General features: G+C 36.2%; 2 protein-coding genes and 1 non-coding gene across 4 annotated transcripts; 1 reads left to right on the top strand and 2 right to left on the bottom strand.

Moving 5' to 3' along the window:
* Positions 1-5,754: 5,754 nt before the first annotated feature.
* Positions 5,755-12,490, top strand: LOC103838429 (phospholipase A I). Of its 2 annotated transcripts, none has more exons than XM_009114866.3 (18): positions 5,755-6,520; positions 6,597-6,744; positions 6,833-6,911; positions 7,001-7,154; positions 7,248-7,457; positions 7,545-7,790; positions 7,866-8,028; positions 8,113-8,373; positions 8,453-8,574; positions 8,811-8,972; positions 9,106-9,301; positions 9,405-9,541; positions 9,753-9,891; positions 10,035-10,241; positions 10,328-10,799; positions 10,897-11,113; positions 11,219-11,308; positions 11,764-12,490. In XM_009114866.3, exons 1-18 carry the CDS (start codon positions 5,972-5,974, stop codon positions 12,241-12,243), a joined length of 4,032 nt encoding a protein of 1,343 aa, XP_009113114.1. In that variant the 5' UTR covers positions 5,755-5,971; the 3' UTR covers positions 12,244-12,490. The 2 variants fall into 2 exon arrangements, with proteins under 2 accessions (XP_009113114.1, XP_009113113.1); XM_009114865.3 differs by having other exon boundaries at positions 10,325-10,799.
* A 993-nt stretch (positions 12,491-13,483) lies between these two features.
* Positions 13,484-13,555, bottom strand: TRNAW-CCA. The gene has a single exon. It is a non-coding gene; the product is annotated as a tRNA-Trp (tRNA).
* A 2,655-nt stretch (positions 13,556-16,210) lies between these two features.
* Positions 16,211-19,626, bottom strand: LOC103838428 (protein DETOXIFICATION 37). Its single transcript, XM_009114864.3, has 7 exons — positions 19,197-19,626; positions 18,272-18,903; positions 17,406-17,462; positions 17,060-17,298; positions 16,832-16,950; positions 16,643-16,729; positions 16,211-16,529 (listed from the first exon to the last, which is right to left on the bottom strand). The coding sequence occupies exons 1-7, from the start codon at positions 19,500-19,502 to the stop codon at positions 16,464-16,466; spliced, it is 1,506 nt and encodes a 501-aa protein (XP_009113112.1). The 5' UTR covers positions 19,503-19,626; the 3' UTR covers positions 16,211-16,463.
* Positions 19,627-22,582: the final 2,956 nt, after the last annotated feature.

Raw genomic sequence — 22,582 nt, 5'->3', positions numbered from 1 at the left:
AAAGAATATATCAAGCATATTTCCAAAACAATCGACACATACAATTCGGGTTTCATATAGAAGATTCAAAGCACCAGAAACATTTAACTTTTCCATAACCTACATATATCAAAAACAACGACTATGTTACTGAGTTTGACCATAAACTCAAAAGAGATTCAAAGCACCAGAAACATTTCCCTTTCGTTTTCAGAGATTACAAATGTGTGTCATTCATATTTTTATATCATATAACAAAACTGTAAATACTAATGCATATACTCATTTCAAAATATTATTTAGAACTACTCTCAAGTCATCAATTAAGTTATATAAAGTGTTTGAAATTACTTACCGAAACGTGAATGATATCAGCTGTGTGTAGTTATATAAAGTGTTTAATTTAGGCACTACAAATGTGTCTATGTTTTCTTATTATATGTTTTCTTATTATATATCAAAACTATATATCTTAATGCATGTAGTCATTTCACAATATCATTTTTAAGTCTTACAAATATGTACTATAATTTGAGCAACATATACTAAAATATCTCAACTTACGTGCTATTCTATATGTTTAAAAAAATTATATTTAAATAATAATTTCAAAGTTTAACAGAATTACAGTTTGACGGTTTGCAAATTACAAGAGAATCTCATATTTTAATTTGTCCTTAATTTTAGTAAGGATTTGTTCGTTGTATAACTGCTTTGATAGATTTTGCAAATTATCCTATCAAACCGAATATAATCTAAATGTTAATTATGTCTGACAATAGATTATTAATCAATCTAATCTTATTATAAAAGGGAAGAATAAGGGGAAATAACTTGGTATTTAATGTTTTAAATAAATCGATTTTTGATATTTTACTTGGTTTGCAAATATTTTGTGTCATTTATTATAAATTATATATTGTCGATCTTTTCAACCGAGTTTGGTATCTTTACTTGGTATACAAATATTTTATGCCATTTTATAGATTTTCTAGGGATTTGCTAAATATCTTAACTTCGTCTTCAAGTTCACGCTATGAATAAGTAGAAGGTCGACGCCAACCCAAAAGACTCATCAAACCAATATCCTACTCTACCTATATCGTGAATCTAGATGGCGCCTCCTAAAAAAACAGTACCCCAAGTGATATCAAACATTTCAAAATAGGCTGGTGGATTCAAGTCAAAATAATTCATAGCTGGAAGCAGTTTAGTGCTTAATATGAGTAAGTTTGGAGATGATTATTGCAGATCAGAATGTAAGACTACTGATTTTACACTATTTACAATATGTATATACTGTTATTCATTTCTGCTCTTAAAATTTTTTTGGTCAGGTTATGAATTTGGGAGAGGTAGAAACAATTCAATTTTCAAGCAAACCAATGATGAAACTGGAGACTCTTCGAGACATCAAGTCGGTACCATAGATTTCTCTCTCATTTTTTGAAACTTATTCGATATGATGCATAAAAAGTATACTTACTAATTCATGTTTTTGTATTATAGTGATTCCCGTGTTCTCTGCTCTCTTTGGGGAAAGTTTGCTAAAATCCTCATTCTGCTTGCACATAAGACGAAGAAGGAATAACCATATGCTTATAAGATTTGCTAACATAGGGAGATTTAGAGTTATAAACTTGCTTTAAACTATTCTAAAAAATGTTGTTGGTCTTAATATATGTGGTATGTAAGTCGTTCTTTTAACTGATTTTATTTGACAGGAGAACTCCAAATCTCCAATGCAAGTAACTTACTACCTTCTACAAAATTTAATAAAATAGTTAAAAGTAACTTACTGATTACATGATTGTATAATGTTGTGGTAATTTGTCTATGTACTTGGTTTGTTTTCCTTTATTTACAGAACATTAGCCCTGCAAAATATTTTTTCGGTACAAATTATTTTTTCCTTAGGCCATTTGGGCCGAGTTAAATAATTTAGGCTGACAAAATGAAGTCCAATTTAAATTGTAGCATTCTAATTGTTTTTAGTTAGATTATTAAATTTTGGTATTTTTAAATATAAGTTTTACTTTCATGAAAAACTAAGATACATATAATGAAAACTACACTATATTAAATTTTAAATATAATACTATTTTTCGTTTGTGAACAAATTATTTGATGATAATTTAAAACTTCTACATAATTGACATATTTTTTTAAAAATATAAAATTTTATGTTTAATTTTTATATTATATATTTAAAAATTTTAATAGAACAATTTTTTTATAGTTTTGATGAAAATTTGAATGCATAGTAATTTTGACATAATATAATTAAAAATTAAATAAAATCATTTATTTCAGTTACATACTTTAGAATATTCTTTTAGAATAAAAATCTGTTAGCCATATCGTCCTCTGAACAATCTTTTCATATACATAAATGTATTAGGTTATCTCATACAAAACACATAATCTCTAAAAAATTACAAATCTTCATAATTTTTTTTTAAAAAAAACAATTTATATGTTAATTTTTAGGTATTTTAGCAAACATATATTAAAATTTATATGTATATATTATTTTTATTTTAGATTTGAAAAATTTAAAGCATATGTAAATTTAATTTTTTAAAAATAATTTAAACAGTTTATCCAAACCCGTAAAGATCTGAAGCGAATCTGAACTAAAATTTATAAATATCCGAATGAGACTGAAATTTTTAATCACAAAAACCCAAAAACTGACTAAACCCGAAACAAATTGGATATCCGGATGCCCACCACTAGATCACACGTTGAAATCTAAATGTTTTGTCGCACATTGAATCAAAATAAAATAAAATTGATAATTTAATTGAAATAATATCCCGCGCTTTGAAAGCGCGGGTCAAAATCTAGTTAGGATTTTAATTTTCAGAGCTTTAGCTTTGCTTTATTTCTTTTTGCAAATCAGGGTACTAATTAATATCAAATTTATTTCTGAATGTCTTTTTAATTTTATAAAATGTTACAGCCTGAATATAAGTTTGCTCAGCTCTGTTAGTGAGTACAAAGTAGCTTTACACAAGATTTCGTAGGAGTGAACACTTTAAACTTCCTAGATAAATGGTCTTATATTGATATTTCGTATAATATTCATCTCTAGACTTTCGTTTACGTATATTCATCACTTACTGTTAATCACCTTCTCGAAAAAAACTTTAGTTTGCTTTATTTTAAGAAAATCTGATTATTTTGTTTATTATTTCGAAGTCTCTGTTAAGAAAAAAAGAGAGAGAAAGTACAAATCTATTATTTATTTTTTTGCTAAAAGGGTAAATATCATTAAATGGTAATGAAGGTTTGATTACAAGGAATTGTAATCTCATATGCAACTAAGCCATTCAGATAAAAGGGACCGCAAAAAATATAAAAAACCCTAAACATCTAATTTAGACCACAAGATTGATCAACAGAACAACACTTTGATCTATCAGTAAAGCAACAAGCATCAACAAAGGTTCCTTACAAGCGCTTCCAAGTACCATGAATGGTGACGAGGAGAAGGCTGCGCAGAGTTGGTTCACCGTAGACGAAATCCATAGAGTCACTCGGCCGCGACGACGGAGGGCCAACAACACACCACACCGGTGCAGGCTTTGGTGAACTCCGAGGATTCTCTCTGCCGCGACGACGGAGGGCCATGCAATCCACTCCGGTGCAGGCTGAGGTAGACTCCGTTGAAACCAAAACCAGAAGCCTCTCGGGGAGAGCTCACACACGCAGGAGGAGCAGCCCGGAGCTTGTAGACGGAGGTGAAGATCGGGAGAAGCCATACGAATTCTCAAAAACAGGTGAAAATTCATCAGTAGCAAGTCTCTCCCATAGTGGTTTTTAGAGACACAGTGGGTCTGTCCTCAAGGACCCTGAGTATCAATCCTCAAACCACAACAAAGAGAAACAGAGCAACAACAGAAATTACCATGGAAGCTGACACTTGAAGCTAAGAGAAGAAGCTCTCAACGGAGAACCATGGCTTCGCCGCTCTCAGAGGAAACAAACCCCGAGGAGAGGCTCTACGCACCTTGGATCTACATGACAGACAGACCACCGGGAGGCAAGTCGGATGTGATGAGAGGAGAGGCAGCGACGCTTCCTACAAATCACGATGGCTTGGGCTCAGATCTGACCCAGATCTGACGCCGGCGGACTAGAGAGGCAGAGAAGCAAGGCCACCAGGATTCACGAAACTATCACGACCTCGACTGGATTCCAGAGAAGAGAGGTACTCACCACACTTCCGATTAGATTTGCAGAGACAAAAATCCAGAATCGCAGAAAACAAGAAGGAGGGGACAACGTTTCTGAATCATGGCTATGTATGGTTGAAGCAGACTACGACTAACAGGGGGAGGAGGCCGACGGCCAGGACTGCCGCCGGCCTCTTTAAACAAAATGAAGTTAAAGAAATTAGGGTTTAGTCGGCGGCGGGGGTGGAGAGACCAAAGAGAGAAAGTTACTTCTCTCTCCTCTCTCTTGTTCAAATCTCGTTGTTTTTCACAAATCTATTTAACATGGTTGATATCATAAGACATGGAAATCAAGACTAGTTCCATATCTCCTTCTCCTAGTTTGGGTTTGAAAATCCTTTTCGTGTTAGCTTCCAATTTTAAATTATATTCTCTACTTTTTATATGCCCATGTGGCGCAGCGGACGGTTTCAAAAGGATGTTTGTTTAGTCTCAGAATGCCCAAACGTCTCTTTTGATCTTGTTGTCGTTGATTCTCTGGAGAATGCCGAGAACAAGAGAAATTATGAACTTGAGAAGCTCTGTTTTTATTCAATAATAAGGTATCGATTACAATGGAAGGAGACTTCCTTAAATAATAAAACTAAAACCAAAGACCGACTTAGATAGTAATTATCTAGTCAAAATAACACCAACAAATCCTAAGATAATTATGAATCCTAAAGTGATAAGCTAAAACATAACAGACTCGGTTTAAGAGATAACCAAGATCATAAACCGATAAGGATGCGCTGCATCACCATGTTTTCTTCATCTTTGTAATTCTCGGTTTGATATTTGGATTGCATCTTGTGACCTGTATTATTGTTATTAATATTATTATTATAAAACAATGGAAGTTATAATATCTACACTTTTATTTCTATAAAAGGCTTTATAATATTTACACTGACTTTGTGATTTATAGGGATTGCAATTGGATTCAATTCATAAGCTCTTCATGGAAAATTTGTTAAGATCACATATTTCTTTACTATATTTTTGTATAAAAAGATATAATATGAGTTTAGTTTTTGAAAAGCTGCACTATAATGCTTGAATTCTAGGATCAAACTTTATCAAAAAAAAAAAAAGAGGATCAAACTTAAATAATTGCTTAATATATCATATTTTACATAAATTAAAGGTGAAAGATAATATATATTTTAGTATGATAGATTTTTAGCTATAGATCTTATGTAAAATCTATGTATCTCGTATAACTTGATCGATCCAACAGTCTTCTTTCCATCATGGGGTCTTCCAAAAACATCATTCAGGTAGTTCGAAGAATACACAATCTTTCTCTACCGAGTCACCTCATTGTTTTCGACAACCGTATCATCAACTGGTCCATGCTGCCTTGTGCTCTTCAGTGATGTTTTCTTCTCTATATCCTCGGGCACAGCTTCATATCATTCATCATTGTAGTATTTGATACCTAGTTGGTGGGCTCAAAAACTACTATGGGCTTTTATAACATCTTTTCCCTCGGCCTTACAATCTTCAACCCAACGACGACGTTTTGGTACCATTTTATAAAAATCACTAACCTCCGGTGAAGAAGATCAGAGACGAAGAACATTTGAGTTCCGTTGAATGCAGATGAAAGACTCGTCGTAGTCTCCTCTCTGATCGAATCCGCATTATCGATCTCTCTTCTGCAATTTCGAATTCTCAATCATCCAATCCGATCCACGACTCGCCCATTTGATCTGACGCTCTCCGGTTGCGGTTACACCCACCCGCGGTGGTGATCGGCGATCATCGAGATGTCGTGGGGGTTAGGGTGGAAGAGATCGTCGGAGAGTTTCCGTCTGAGTCTCTCTTACGGCGCGGACGATCTAAACGAGGATCCAATCCGATCACCGTCCGCTTCTCCGTTCGGATCTCCGACGTCGATCACGTCATCCGCCTGCTCGTCTCCCTCCGCGGTGGAGGATCCGGAGCTAGGTTTCCGGATCGATTTGGACTGGACGGCGGGGGATTCCGAGGACCAGGTCGCGTTGCGGCTCGAGTCGCAGCTGATGGTGGCTTTGCCTGCGCCGAACGATACGGTGGTGGTTGAATTCAACGGGGAAGGAGAGGAAGTTGGGGTGGTGATGAGAGTTGAGAAACGGAGAGAGCCGTTGCGTGCAGTTACGTTGATGAAAGCTGCTGGCTCTGGTCAGCAGTACGATGGTGTAGGGGTGTTAACGAGGCTGATGAGGTCTGATATGATGCCTGCGGCGATTCCTGCGCCGGCTATTGATGTTGCTTCGTCATGTGGGGAGCATTGGAAGACTGTGACCTCGTTGAGTCTGTCTGGTGTTGGTTTGTTGGTATGGTCTTTTTAACGTTTCTTGATTTTAATGAAGAGTGTTGTGATAAAGCATTAAGCTTTATTGATTTGGGCAGGTAATGCCTGTTGAAGTGACTGAGTTGCCTCTTCTTGAAAAGCTTTGCCTTGAGAACAATAAATTGTCAGTTTTGCCACCTGAGCTAGGGAAGCTGAAGAACCTTAAAGTTCTTAGAGTTGACAACAACTTGCTTATCTCTGTTCCAGGTGAGCTTTACTTGCTTATACTTGTTATTCGCATCTTAATGCTAAAAGAGAATTGGTATGTATGATGTTAGTTTGAACTCTTGTGCAGCGGAACTAAGACAGTGCGTAGGTCTTGTCGAATTGTCCTTGGAACACAATAAACTCATCCGGCCTCTGCTTGATTTCAGGTCATTTTGGCAGATAGCTGATATCTCTGTTTTGCCATTTCTTGAATTTAGTAGGTAGGAGGCTGATTTTTTATTTGATTGAAATGCAGGGCGATGGCTGGGCTACGAATACTACGGCTTTTTGGTAATCCCCTTGAATTCCTTCCAGAGATATTACCTTTGCATCAGCTTCGCCAGTTGTCTCTTGTAAATGTCAGAATTGTGTCTGATGAGAATCTTAGATCAGTTAATGTACAGATAGAGGTAAGAAGAAAACCCATCACACAATCTCTCTGCCACTTTTTACTCTCTAGATGATTAAGTTTGTAGGCTAAGAGTGCGTTTGCATGATGCTAGACAGAAAACACTTCCTATTTTGGGGCATCTAGGCACAAGCTAAGTGCCTTCTCTCCCCTTATATTCCGTTCTTCGTCCTGTCACCATCCTCTTCTAGCATCTACATTGGTGAAGATAATGCAAGATGAAGGAAACCGTTCTGTTATTGGTAAAGATGAAAATGCAGTGAGGCAGCTTATAAGTATGATAACTAGTGACAATCGCCATGTGGTATGTTGGTTTTTGTTCTCTGCTATTACTAGAAAATAAATTTATACTTTCTTTTGGGAACAATCACCATAACTACAGGTTTGATAGGTTGAGCAAGCATGTGTTGCTTTATCGTCTCTTGCTCGAGATGTTAGCGTAGCAATGCAGCTGATGAAGTGTGATATAATGAAGCCAACTGAAACTGTTCTGAAATCTGCGGCCCCAGACGAAGTGATATCTGTGCTACAAGTCGTGGTCACCTTAGCTTTCGTCTCTGATTCCGTTTCTCAGAAGATGCTCACCAAGGATATGCTGAAATCCTTAAAATCCCTTTGTGCTCATAAGAATCCTGAAGTAAGATAGCTGCATTTCGGCTCTCCTTATAAGTAAAACCTGCAGCTTTTTTAACTGAGTTTTCATTTTCCTTAGGTTCAAAGACAAGCCTTATTAGCAGTTGGGAACTTGGCCTTCTGTTTGGAAAATCGTCGTATTCTGATTACTTCCGAGAGTTTGAGGGAGTTATTGATGCGGTTGACTGTCACACCTGAACCACGAGTCAATAAAGCTGCAGCTCGAGCTTTGGCAATTCTTGGTGTGTTTCTTGATGTGCTATATTGCATAACTGTTTAACACTCTGAGCTGGGCATTACATAAAATATTGTTCCTCTGATGACAGGAGAAAATGATATTCTGCGACGTTCCATAAAAGGTAGGCAAGTACCAAAACAAGGACTGCGTATACTCACCATGGATGGAGGTGGAATGAAAGGTCTTGCAACGGTGCAGATTCTCAAAGAGATTGAGAAGGGAAGTGGCAAGCGTATACATGAACTATTTGACCTTATATGTGGCACATCAACAGGAGGAATGCTAGCTATTGCTCTTGGTGTCAAGCTTATGACACTGGAGCAATGCGAAGAAATTTACAAGAATCTAGGTGTGTAGAATTCCCTTTGAGATTTGCAGCTTCGTTGACTTACTGGTTCTGGACTTTACTTTGAGTTATTTTTCTTTAGGAAAGCTTGTTTTTGCTGAACCTGTCCCAAGGGACAATGAAGCTGCAAGTTGGCGGGAAAAGTTGGATCAACTATATAAAAGTTCATCGCAAAGTTTCAGAGTTGTCATCCATGGATCCAAGGTATATACAGATCCTTTGGTCTATTCATAATTGCTTCTTCTCTAGCGACATAAAATTAAAGAGCAGTCCTTTATTGTTTTGTTTATAAGGATTTATCATCTTTTATGTTGTTTAGCGTCTTGGACTAGTGTATGATTTCCTTCAAATTGTAAAAAGATATACTTGTAGAAAATCGAATAGCTCTTGTTGGTTCCTACATGACTTGGAATCAGGTTCTATAATATACTGTCTTGCAGCATAGCGCAGACGAGTTCGAGAGACTGTTAAAGGAAATGTGTGCTGATGAGGATGGGGACTTACTAATAGAATCAGCTGTGAAGAATGTTCCGAAAGTTTTTGTCGTATCTACTCTTGTTAGTGTGATGCCTGCGCAACCATTTATATTCCGGAACTACCAGGTACAACACTTCCCTTTTTCATTTTTGGTTATTTCCGTATTTTCTGTTATTTTGCTAGGAAGGGTATACCACTTTACATTCTCCTTTCTATACTTCTCTTGTGTATCATATGCTCTCTGTTTTCTGTTTGCAGTATTCTGTTGGAACTCCGGAAATGTCATATGCATTTTCAGATCATTCAGGCGGCAGTACATTAACTTCATCAACTGCCAGTGATCAAGCTGGCTACTACAAGCAAAGTGCGTTTATGGGAAGTTGTAAGCATCAGGTTTGGCAAGCAATACGCGCATCATCAGCTGCTCCATATTATCTTGATGATTTTTCAGTCGGTACAAGTCTACCTTTTTCTTTTCTAGTTTTATCCTTGAGACTTAAATAAGCTTCTACGCTGATATTTTTTATAATCTTTGTTTGCTTTTCAAATCGCTTAAGATTCATACCGCTGGCAAGATGGTGCAATAGTGGCAAACAATCCTACTATATTTGCCATTAGAGAAGCACAACTTCTATGGCCTGACACAAAAATTGACTGCTTGGTTTCGATTGGCTCTGGCTCTGTACCAACAAGGGTAAGTCGTGTTTTTTTCTCTCTTAATTGTGAAATTTAGTTGATTGATTTGTGGCTGCAAGTGTCAATTACAAATGGTCAAATTGTTAAAAGTCTTTGTTTATAAGATAAAACCCACTGAAATACATAGGGCGAGTAAAAGCTGGCCGTCTTTATACATAAGGCGAATAAAAGCTGATCATATTTATAGTGTTAAGTAATTTTGTCAATAGGTACGTAAAGGTGGATGGCGTTACTTAGATACTGGACAAGTACTGATTGAGAGTGCTTGCTCAGTGGAACGGGTTGAAGAAGCTCTAAGCACATTGCTTCCCATGTTGCCAGAGATACAATATTTTCGATTCAACCCAGGTAATGTCCAGCACTTACAACGTGCAATAACATTATATAACACCTAGGAAAACTTAAATTCTAATCCATGCCAATTAGTATAATGTGGAAGTGTTTTGAATCTAGTTAAGCATGTACATAATACATATGTTTTATCTATGCAGTTGATGATCGTTGTGGAATGGAGTTGGATGAGACTGATCCAGCGATTTGGCTAAAATTAGAAGCTGCAATTGATGAATACATACAAAGCAATTCCCAAGTACTTAAAAACGTCTGCGAGAGATTAACACTCCCCTTCCTAAACGATGAGAAGTGGTGTGAGAATTTGAAACCACGGTTTATGAATGGAAAGCAACCAAACAGAAGAGGTATATATTTCCAAATTAAATGCGCTTGATAAAAACCTTCTCAAACTATTAGCTTAGTTAGTGACTTAACATTTTTATGACAGTAGAGAGCAGTCCTTCTCTAGGATGGAGACGCAATGTTTTGCTTGTGGAGGCTCAGCATAGTCCTGACTCAGGGAGAGTTAATCATCACGCTCGTGCACTTGAGTCATTTTGTTCGAGTAATGGAATAAAGTTATCTTCACTACATGCTACTCCTGGAGGTCCGAAACCATCTCCAGGAACTGCTTTCCCAACGCCATTTAACTCTCCTTTAATAAGCGGAAGCTTGCCTACGAGCCCCCTTCTCTTTACTCCTGATCATGGCCCACAAAAGTTTAACAGGATTGACATGGTTCCACCACTTAGCTTGGACGGAGGTCATGCTGGAAAGACCGTTTTGTCGCCTCCATCATCTCCTCCACCAAAAAGACAACTCTATCTTCCATTACGTCAAATGCATGAAAAGCTACAGAATTTACCCCAAGTGGGGATTATACATCTCGCGCTTCAGAATGATTCTAATGGTTCGATCCTAAGGTAACATTCAAACTTCTCCATTTTCACCACAGAACCCCTCAGGTCTAAAATGTTGATTTGGAGTTAATAGATACATTTGCTTTCTGGTTTCATTTAGTTGGCAAAATGATGTATTTGTGGTTGCTGAACCTGGAGATCTAGCGGATAAGTTTCTCCAAAGCGTCAAATTCAGTATATTATCAGTCATGCAAAGCAATCGCCGAAAGGCTGCATCAATTCTTTCCAACATCTGCTCAATCTCGGATCTGGTGCGTATCAAGAAATGCTTCCAGGTTGGGAATATCATCCACCGTTATATCGGACGCCAAACCCAAGTAAGAATATGCTCTCTCATTTCCAATTTCTTTGTGATGTTAGTAAGATAGCTTTGCAGAGTATTTTTGTTTGTTTGTGACGTTACTTGTTAATTTAATTTGAAGGTGATGGAAGATGATCAAGAAATCGCAGCATTTATGTTCCGCAGAACGGTCCCTTCGACCCACCTAACTCCAGATGACATTCGCTGGATGGTAATGCCACTCTGACCTTTGTACAACCAAAGAAAAACTGTCTGCTAGTTTCCTGCTGGCATATTCTCATTCTTGCATTCCTGAAAAGGCTAACTTGTACAAAAGAAGTGTCTGTACACTCATACTCATGTTTGGTTGATGGTTACAAATCTTGATAAGAAGAATGTCACATGTTAAAATATATTATGTTAACTAAGTAGTTTCGGTTACATTTTAGTTGTCTTCGGTACTGGATACTTAGGAGTCTCTTAGGCTTTGGGAGTGTTTGAGGACTCTATTAACAAAACCCTAATTGTAGTTGGTTCTTGGTTCGGTTTTTGATTCACTGTTTCTTGATTGGAGAGAAGAGACAAAGGCCGTTATGTTATTGTTGATTTCTCCGTAGATGTTATCAGGTAGCATGAAAGAAAAGATCGTACATACGCTTATGCTTTTAAGCCTATTCTGTGAAACAGGTAGGAGCATGGAGAGACAGGATTATACTCTACTCAGGAACATTTGGACCAACACAAGCTGTAGTTAAAGCCTTCTTAGACTCTGGTGCCAAAGCTGTGATTGGTCCTTCAACCGAACCGCAAGAGACACCTCTAATCACATCTCAAGGTTCCCCATTTGAATACAACATTGGAGAAAACGGTAAGTTTGAGATTGGAGAAGAAGAAGACGAAGAAGAAGAGGAAGCCGAAAGGGAACAGATGGAACCACCGACCCCGACAGCGACAAGTGACTGGGAAGATAGTGACCATGAGAAGATGAACAGAGACGACAATAAGTGCTCTGGTCTTTGGGAAGACGAAGAAGAGCAAGTGTCTGAGTTTGTTTGCCAGCTATATGATATGTTGTTCAGAGAGAATGCAAGTGTCGATGTTGCTCTTCAGAAAGCTCTTGCCTCTCATCGGAAGCTAAGGTACACTTGTCATCTCCCCAATGTATAGAGAGGAGACAACAATCTCTTTTTTATTAATTTTATACTTTTTTGACCGGAGGGAGAAGAAAACTGAAAAATACAATAATTTGTTCGTTTCTGCATATAACAGTAAGTTTCTTGCTTATAAATCTTTAAAGAGGTACAAGAAATAAAAGATTTTTACAAATTTTGGTAGAGAAAATCTCTTTATGCCTTAACTTCTCACTCATTTTTTGTTTTTAGATTTCAATAATTGATAGAATTGTATTATACTTTTTGCTTGGGATGTGAATTATGAATATACTACAAAAGAGAATCACATGTGTCATCAACAACCTCTATAGGCCATAGGATTTGACTTTTGTATTTTTAGGGTTTGTCTTCATTTATTTGGAAGAGGCCAGCATACCTTGTAGTAAGCATGTAAGATTAAACTTATTTTATACATATGATCATCATAATAGGTGGCGTATAGCCTATAGGTTGACTGTTAACCACTAAGACATGCTAAAACAGTTTCAATGCTCACAAGAAAACAATACTACCAAAGATACTTATGAACTTCAATTATATCTGAAAAAAAAACCAAAATGAGTTATCATTCATTGCTGTCAAGCCTGAAGGTAGACAAAAAAAACGTAATCTGAAAATACCAACCTCGTAATGGTCAGAGCCATTATATATCTTTCATTCAGTGAGGCAATGCTGCTTCGACTTTATTCCACAAGTCGACATTTCTGGTGAACTCCTCTTTCACTTGAGCAATGAGCTCTTTTGCCTCTTCGACCATTGAATCCTTAGCTAGTCCATTAACAAGCAACTTCATGATTCCAAAACTCGGAACCCAGTTCTTCTCCATACTCTCCAAGCTTACCAGCAATCATCAGACCAAAGCTAACCTTGTCGGCTCTATCCCCTTCCTCTCTGCAATAATGGAGTAAGACGAACTAGCAGAACCCTTCATACTTCTTTTGTCTTCTTGACATCAAGTTCGATATTATGCATCTCTATGTAAACTCGTTTCGTTTCCTCGTAATCCTTAGCTACCACGCAAGCGAAGAGAAGAGCGTTCAATGACTTTACCGAGGGATCTCTAACTTCTCGGGCTAACTATGGTCAAGCATGTTCGCATGAGCGTAGTGAACAACGGCATGAACAGTGAAACGCTCCATTTTGAGGTCGTTTGGACGAATCTTGATGACATAAGTAAAAGCACAGCGAAATGGAGATGGAGATGAAAAAGTAAAGATCCTATAGAACCGGGGTTTTGAACCCGACGTGAATCGAACACGCAACCTTCTGATCTGGAGTCAGACGCGCTACCATTGCGCCACGGATCCGGTGGTATACATATCCACTTGCAATATAGACATTCCCACAATAGTTTTGTGATGTTTTCAAGCAAACTCTAGTTTATTTCCAAACCACTATTAGCATCGTTAAAAATCTAAGCAATAATAACATCAGTGTCAACACATAATACATGATCAGGTATGCGGACCTGGTTTCAATGGTATAGTTTTCTAGTGAGTGACCTTTCTTCACTAACTTTTCTAGCTTCTTTGTTATTCACTACAAAAAATGGTTAACATCATTTATTTTATATTTTTCATTAGTTATAACTTACTTATACGTGATGGAAAAGAATTTTACATGATAAATCTCTCACTGTTCTTCAAACTGGCCGTTTATGTTGTTACTTCTAGATCTTGTCTTTTTGGTTGGTTGTTAATACACTTTATTTTCCAAATTAGACAACCAATCACAAAAGAATAATAATAATGGCTGGTTGGTAAAAGAGTATTATTATTGTTCAATACTATATGACTACACAAGAAACAATTGAAAACCAAAGCACATGAATCATTGTGATGATGATGGTTGGATTCATTAAATTTAGTTAATTATTGACTGGACCATTTTATTTCTTTTGTCAGGAAAGGTTGGACCATTTTCAATTGGTTCAGCACTAATAATAATAACATACTAGTACATGACTGGAGGTAGCTTTTAACGTAAATATTCCATTTTTTATTTTCTTTTAACCTATCTTTCAGTTAAGTGAAAAACCAAACCGTAGAAAAAATCAATAAAACTAAAAAGTAAGTCCCATTTTTACAAACCGGAGTTGCTCTTGGAATCCACCTTCCAAGAATTGGTTGAAATGCAACAGCAGTGGAACCTGGAATAAAAACAAAGAGAATAGCGGGCTAGGGTGGATTTGCTGAGATGAGAAAGCTCATGTATTATGTACAGGGGCAAGAGCTGTGACAAGATCGGTTTCAACCATTATTACAGAAATAGAAGCGCTAAAATGGGCTGCAGAAACTTTGGCAGGCTTTGGTTACAAGAATATTATATTTGAATCTGACTCTCTAACCCTAGTCAAGATGATAAATGGAGTAGAAGAAGTTTGGCCAATGTTGCAGCCTACAATAGAGGTGATCCGCCAATATTTGTCACAGATTCAGAGCCTTGAGGTCAGTTATTATCCAGGAAGAGGAAATAAAACAGCTGAATAGCAAAATAGACTTTTGCAAACAACAATAGAAACCTCCGCCTTGCTCCGGCGCCGGATTAGACGGTGTCGGAGGCGTCTCTCCTAGCCTTTAGTCCTCGTCTTTGTTTGCTCTCTGCTTCTAGTTCCTCTCCTCCGTCCAAGATGCAAGGGGTTCTGGTTTCTTCCGACTTCACTTCTCCAGCGATCTGCTCATGAGGTTTCGTTCGGTTGTGGAGTTCGTCAGTCTTTGGAGTCCCGGCGAGGCGTGTAAGGTTGGTCAGTTCAGGGAGTCGGTTTTTAGGGTTTGAGGTTTGTCAGATCTCGTTTTCCGTTTGGAGATCTCCGGTGTTCCTCTCCGTTAGGCGGCGCGTGAATCTGTTGAGGATGTTTCTCTCACCGGCCTCGGTGTGTTATAGCTCTATCCGTCGTTTGAAGGGCCGGTGCAGGAGGTGGTGGCGCGTGAGAAGTTCTGTCTCTTGGTGTCTTTCGACGGAGTCTCATCCCGCCGGTATCGTTCCAGCTTATTCCCTTTGCTGATGTCTTTCAATCCCGAGTGTCGTAGTTCTAGGTCTTGTTGTCTTTGTTGTAGGTTTCGGTGTTGTTGTTGTTATTTTTGTCTGTGTTAGTGGCTTGTCTTTGTGGTATTTGTGTTGGTTGGTTGTTGTTTAGTTCTCAGTTGGTTTGCTGTCATAGCTTGGTCTTTAAAAATTTTCCTTAGTGTGTTGGTGGGTTTCTTGAATCCGTTAGTGGTGGTAGTGTTAAAGCGTGGTGAGAGTTGGGTTAGCAGAGGTTATTCGTAGAGTGGTGGGTGCAGTGATCGCTTTTCGGTTCTCAGGCTGTGGTTCTGGAGGGTCCGTATGGTAAGGCCTCGTCTTAGTTGAGTTTGTATCTGGGCTTCTATCTATGAGTAAGTGGGCGCGATGTGCGTCGCACCATTATCTGAAGGAAAGGTGACCGTGTAGCGGTTCTTCCTGTCGTGTCATGAAGTCGCAGGGTTTGAGTTCTTGGGCGTTATCGTTTTGCGTGCGTGTAGCAGCAGCGATAAGTCATGGTGTAGGAGGTGAAATTTTCCGCGTGGCGAGCTATAGCCAGCAGCAGCTGCAATTTCCGATCATTGGCCTCTACAAAAGTTTAAAATCTGCTAATTATCTTTTCATTCGCTCGGGTTGCTTAGCCTTATCTAGTGTCGGTTTTGGTTTCTTGGTATTGTAAGCTTCCCCGGTGTGGGTTTAAGTAGCCGCCTTTATGTGGGCTTTTGTGGATGGAAATTGTTCATTCATCTCCGAGTTTATGTTTTGAGTCACCCTTGTGTGGGTTCTTGTAGCCATTTCTATGTGGGCTCTTGTATGTTTCTTTTGAATGAAATAAATTACTTTTTCGTGGAAAAAAAAAAAGCAAAAGAGACTTTCGATTTTGTGTCTAATGTTCATAGGTTAATATATTTTGTAGTGCCATTATGACTGAAACATCTGGTTGTGTCTGTAAACAGTGTAAATTGGTGAAAAAACTCACTCTCTTTAATAAAAAATACATATATTCACTCACACTGAAATACTGATTACAATTTTCTTTCCTCTCCCCCCTTTTCCAGGAATAAATAAATAAATTTCCGAGTCATTAATCAACAAAACAACATACATTTTTCGATTGAAAAAATATGTGTTTTTTTTTTCGATTGAAAAATCTGTGTTTTATCAATTAAATTGGCATCTTTCATGTAATACTCTCTCAAAAATATTGTCCATTGTTTACTGCTTCAGAAGCGGCTCACGGCTCTCTTCCCATTGGTCCAGACGGCTCGAAGCTTTCTCCACCTAAATGATTTAAAAAAAAAACTTTACCATATGGTCCATGTCTATCCTAAAGCATACCAAGATCTATGCCTAACACTTTTCACCTAAAAGCATAGAAAATGTTTTTTATATACCTCTTTATCCCAATCAGTTCTAAAGGTAACAATCACTAGGATTATGGTTTGCATTAATGTGCCACCAATCATCCCTGTCCATATTCCCTGTACCAATAATCATTACAAACACACTTAGTTATTTTCATTTATCATTATTTAATAGGTACATTTACGTTAACAAAAGTAAATAAGAGTTAGTATATTTACCTTTGCTCCCATATCATAGGTGAAACCAAGTATGAACCCAATCGGAATTCCCACAACGTAGTAACAACCAATGTTAACGTACGCCACAAATGCTTGCCATCCACACCCAACAGCCACACCTAAAAGTTTTTATCAACAAAATTAGTTTAAAATCTTAAAACTAATTAATAATTAAAGGTATTAATCAACTAAAATTTGATTTGATTTAATTGTGGGTTTCTTTTTCACCTGACAAAACAGGCTGAACTCCATTGAGGACAATGGTGATGGCTAAAAAGGGAGATAAATCCGCAACGGCCTCGGCCACCTCAGGACTATCAGTAAACGCATAGCTGATGACATTTCGCCACGACATGACCACAACGGCTTCAAAAACCGCTAGCAGTAATGATACTCCTGTCGTTACAAACGTTGAAAACGCAGCCGCTCTTGGGTTTCCAGCTCCTAACTCATTGCTTACTCTCACACTATTCATAATTTGAAAACCAACAAAAAAAAAACATTATTATTAGTAACCACAAAGAATAAGATTTATTAATATTTTGAAGGGGAAAATAAACTATTTGTTTCCAACCTTGCAGCTGCGTTGAATCCAACAGAGACCATGAATGAGATTGCAGAAATTGACATGCTGCAAAAGAAAAACACAGAAATTTGATGAGTAAATTGATAATATGGGTTAAGCAGGCACATAAGTCCATGCCGTTTTACTCATTGGAAACGACACGCAGTTTGAAACTCTATAGAAAACGACAAAGGTGAAGACAGAAGCTCAAAGAGCTTTTCTCTGGGCTCAACTGACTAAGAAAACGACGTGACGAGGAGGAGCCGTGTTGTCTTTTTCGACCCCTCATTGAAAATGAAATCATAACACTTACAACTATTTAATTGTTAATAATTACATCTGTCTCGCTTTAATGCGATTATTTATAACTATCTTCACATTCATTGAATTTCTGAACTTGGAAATAATTTTGTTTTAAATACACACTTTTGCAATAATTACTTTTGTCTATCTTAATACGACAAAATCCCATGTTCAAATCCATTGCTAAATAGTGTACACTTAATTTATAATGTATATGAAAACGAATACTCTTCCGTTTTTTAATATAAGTTATTTTAGAGAAATTTTTATGTTCTAAATTATATAACGTTTTTGGTTTTTCTATGTAAAATTTATTAATATTTAATATTATATGACCAAGTTAAATAAATAATTAGTGATATTTTTGTTTAAAAATATAAAATATTAATGATTTTTTAATTTGTTTACATAATTTTAAAACGATTTATATTAAAAAAAATAAAGGGAGTAGTATGTAAAAAAAAACTGCTAATTACGTAGATATTCAATTAAATATCTTGTTTTGCAATTTAATGTTATTTTTGCAATTTAATTAATGTTATTATGTAAGATTTTAGAGTTTTGAAAGTTACCATATAGCTAAAGAATCCAAAGCAAGCTCAGGGTTCTTGAGAAGTCCGGCGAGTAAAACAAGAATCTGAGAGTACCACGACTCTAGGCAGAGCATCACCGCTGAAGCCGCCGATAACCGGAAAAAGTCCCAAAGACCTTCAAAAGCTTTCCAGCTAAAACCTTCCCACGTCCGTTGACATCTCGGACTCATCTTGATGTAAACAATCTGAGCCGCGACGATGATCCACCACGACAAGCTATGGATCAAAGACAAAGCCAAGAGACCGAACCCTAGTCGATACACAGCGATCCACGAGAGGACAAGGTGAATGACCAAAGTCGCGGCCGAGATGTAAGCGCTCGGCGTGACGATGCTCTGAGCTTGGAGGAACTTCTGGATGGGGAAGTTAACCGCGTAGGCGAATATCACTGGGATCATGCCGTAGACGAAGACGGAAGCCATTGACGCGACTTGTTCTGGCTCGCCGAGTGTGTTGAGGAGAGGCTTGGAGAAGATGAAGAGGAGCGACATGGGGAGACATGTGATGATGAGAACCACCGTTGATCTCTGGAGATAAACGCCGAGCATCTCGTAACGATGAGCTCCGTGCGCTTGTCCACATAACGTCTCCACCGCACTTCCCATACCGAGCTACATAACCGGAACATTAACAAAACCGGTTAGATTCAGATTAAGTTGAAATAGATCGGTTAAGAAAACTGTTTAGAGATGAAATCGTTATTATCAGAAATCAACAAACCGGTTAGATTCAGTTTAAGTTGCAATAGAACCGGTTAGATTCAGTTTAAGTTTCAATAGAACCGGTTAGATTCGGTTTACGTTGCAAATTGCAGTAGATCAGTTGAGTAACCGGTTTAGATTAAGTTTAAGTTACAACAGATCGGTTTAGAAACCGGTTAAGATTCAGAGGAGACTGTTATTACCAGAAGTCCATAAGTGAACATGTTGAAACCACTGTTTCCGAGTGAAGCGGCGGCGAGTTGGGAGCTGCCTACGTGGCCGGCAAAGATACGAGTGAGGATGGACATTCCGTTGTTGATGACGTAGACGAAGATCGCCGGAGCGGCAAGGTGGAAGAGGAACTTCATCTCTATCATCATCGCCAGGTAGATCCGGCGGAGGTACGGCAGTTCACGGTCGGTTAAGACAGTCTCGAGCCGGTAGTCGATGAACGATTTCGATGATTCAATCAGTGGTCGGTGGAGATTTTCTAAAGATTCTGAATTCATTATTTCTTTATTTTTTTGCTGGAATATTCGAGAAAATAATAAATCGAAATTTGGGAAAGATGATAGTCTCTCTCTCTCTCTCTATCTCTTGTGTGTGTGTGTGTCTGTGTCTCTCTGCAACTTCGGTAGGCCTTATATAATGCGAGTTTTGCCGTGTATGCTGACGGAAATAATAATATTTAACTTTTTATTTGACTATGATCCCCTTTTGTTCTTTTTGTATAATAAATAAATCAAAACTGGAAATGAAGAAACGGGGAAAGGCTGTTTTGCACTTTTGAATAATTTTGTTTTCTGTTGTATTGTATCCAGCAAGGCCCAAAATTATACCATTTTTACTTTATTTTTTCCTCTAAAATAAAATAACTTTATAATAAACTCTATTTTTAAAAGAAAAAATAGAATGAAGTTGGAAATGCCCTAAATATTCTTTGAAAAAAGATTTTACAAAATGCTTATGTTTCATTTTCACAATCATTTTCAATATATATTATATTTTTTTAAAAATAGATAACATGTAAATATGACAGCATATTTTCTTAAACAATTTCAATTTTTATCTAAACTATTTCTACAAAATCTCAAACTGTATAATTTTCTAAACTAACTAAACATTAGTAAAAATAACTGATATATGCACATTTCTATAATATTGAAATGATTGATCATTTGAAAACTAATACCAACAACGGTTTGAAACCTATTTAAGTGTTGGATCTTTTTAATGAGAAGAATGGCATCAAATACAAATAATTTGTTATATTAATTAAGACAAGTGTGTGTGAAAAGCTTGTTTGAGTAAATTCAATCAATTACATTAGCAACACATGTAAAAAATATTTTATCAAAAAAATTATTTTATTGTTTTGTAAATCATTTATGAAATTAGATTGTTTTATAGAATCTGAATGTGATTTTCTATTATACGTGATCTTAGTAAAATATACTAATTATTTTAGATTATCAAGAGATTATAATAACCCATCTTTGTCAAATAATGTTTTGTTTCAAGCATCACTGTGGCTTTTTAGGGTCCGACTGATAAGGACTTTTGATTTAGGCTTTGGCTTTAGAATAAGAACCGTAGAGAATTTGGCTGTTGAAACTTTAGCCGTTAGTTTAAGTTTTATTAAAATTTAAATAGTAGTTAAAATTGGAAAAGTTTTGAATACTATTTAATATATTTTATTTAAAAAGTAAAATTATATTATTTTTTAAAAAAAATAATATATATGATTAGTACAATATGAATCTCAAATGAACAAGAAAAAAAATCAATGATTAATTTGTCAATCTTAAGTTTTAATAAAATTGTTACAAACTTAAATAAAGAATTTAGTTTAAAAAGGAAGAAAAAAAAACGTTTTCAGAAAAACAAAGTTTTAGAAGTCACATATTGGGTGTGATTGGCTATTATTGTATATGCTTTCTACAACCACAATTATACCCACATCTCTAAATCTACACCAATCTTGATTTGCATTTTTTTTTTAAATTCACAGCTTTTTTTTTAAATCCACAGCAATTCTTTAAACTCATTTTTTTTTATAATTGCTCTGCAGAGACAAATACCTACCGTCTAAATTTAAAGATTTTTAAAAATTAAAAATCTAGAGTGAAAAAGAAAAAAATTACAGCAATATTTCTAGAGTAAAAAAATAAAATCACAACTCTTAAAGCATCTCCAACCCTACTATATTTTTCACTCTAAAATAAAGTTTAGAGTAGAAAATGCTCTAATAGTACTTTATTTCTCACTCTATAATAGAGTGAAAAATAGATTTACTCCAAATATAGAGTAATTTATTTTTTTTGTTTATCACTCTATTTTCTACTCTAAAATAGAGTATCATTGGAGCAAACTCAAACTCTATTTTAGAGTAAAAAATAGAGTAAGCCATTGGAGATGGTCTTACCAATCAAATCCATTGTTGGCTTTTAAAAAAACAACACAAAAGGCAAGAGAGAAACTTATAATAACTTTAGAATGATTAATTTAAAAAAAAAAACATGATTGGTAAAAAATAAGCTCAGGGACTTTCTAATCCCACAAATCCCTCGAAACCCTAATGCCAATTGGACCCTTAGGCTTTTCCTTATATACTTACTCCATTGAGTTAACATAACTTGATTGCATATTGCAATGGGTGTTTAGTATTTATGCGTGTCAATTTACATGACATTAAAACATTAGATATCACTGGTTGCAAGTTGCGAGCAATATTTTCTGCGTCTAGGTACACTATAATAGAGTGTAGACTTTTTTTGTTGTTGAGAAAGGGCATTATTCTTGAGTGTAGACGTGGTCATTATTATCATTTGATGGGCTATTCAATTGTAGATTCCTTCCTAAAAACTAAAAACCCCAATAGTTCTGATAACTTCATATAATAATTTGTTTTACTTGATTTAACAACCATTCCAATATAAAACTAATTCTTTCGAAAATTCTAACTTATTTTAAATCGAATAAGACAACATATTATTCCATATTTAAATGATACCTTGTCGTTTGAAGATAATTTGTATGACTAAGACAACTTAGATGTTCTTAAAGCATTTTGTTTGCTTATATACATTAGTGATTTAGGACTAATCCGATGGATACGCAGTCCTCTTCACTTTAATGGTTTAATTATCATGTTAAAGAACTCATGCAAAAAAGGCTCTCGAATGAGTTCGGCCTAGTCATGTGTTTATAATGATCATGACATATATGTATACTAATTCAATTAGTGTTGAATTAGAAACATTTTAAGTAAGCAAAAGCAACCATCCAGTATTATCGCTCGTAAATACACAATGACTTGTGAATTTTTCTTTTTTCTTTTTAATTTTGATCTTCTTTTTTTGTCAGCATTTAATTTTGATCAGGTATATTACTGCTGTAAACACCTAGCTAAAGTTATTCAGAAGATAATTCCTACACAAATTTTATTTTGTGTAGCAAACATTAAACAAGACGCGACGCGAGTAACCATTTATAGAACATTAAACTGCAACGGACTAGCAATAACTTCTATTTTGTTTCAGTTCAGACAACCATATTTTATTGGCAGGCAAAATAAAACAATGCTTCG

The sequence above is a fragment of the Brassica rapa genome, chromosome A09 (genome assembly GCF_000309985.2).
Source record: "Brassica rapa cultivar Chiifu-401-42 chromosome A09, CAAS_Brap_v3.01, whole genome shotgun sequence".
NCBI lineage: Eukaryota > Viridiplantae > Streptophyta > Magnoliopsida > Brassicales > Brassicaceae > Brassica > Brassica rapa.
This window is presented reverse-complemented; position numbering and strand designations above follow the sequence as displayed.

Bases quoted from the DNA above. Each gene is read 5' to 3' on its own strand.
- LOC103838429 (XM_009114865.3), top strand. From the start codon at position 5,972: ATGTCGTGGGGGTTAGGGTGGAAGAGATCGTCGGAGAGTTTCCGTCTG. The intron at 7,155-7,247 runs GTAAGAAGAAAA...GCATGATGCTAG, and splicing joins CAGTTAATGTACAGATAGAG to ACAGAAAACACTTCCTATTT. The intron at 8,374-8,452 runs GTGTGTAGAATT...ATTTTTCTTTAG, and splicing joins AGAAATTTACAAGAATCTAG to GAAAGCTTGTTTTTGCTGAA.
- LOC103838428 (XM_009114864.3), bottom strand. From the start codon at position 19,502: ATGAATTCAGAATCTTTAGAAAATCTCCACCGACCACTGATTGAATCA. The intron at 16,951-17,059 runs GTGAAAAAGAAA...AAAAACTTTTAG, and splicing joins AGTTCAGCCTGTTTTGTCAG to GTGTGGCTGTTGGGTGTGGA. The intron at 16,730-16,831 runs GTAAATATACTA...TTATTGGTACAG, and splicing joins CCTATGATATGGGAGCAAAG to GGAATATGGACAGGGATGAT.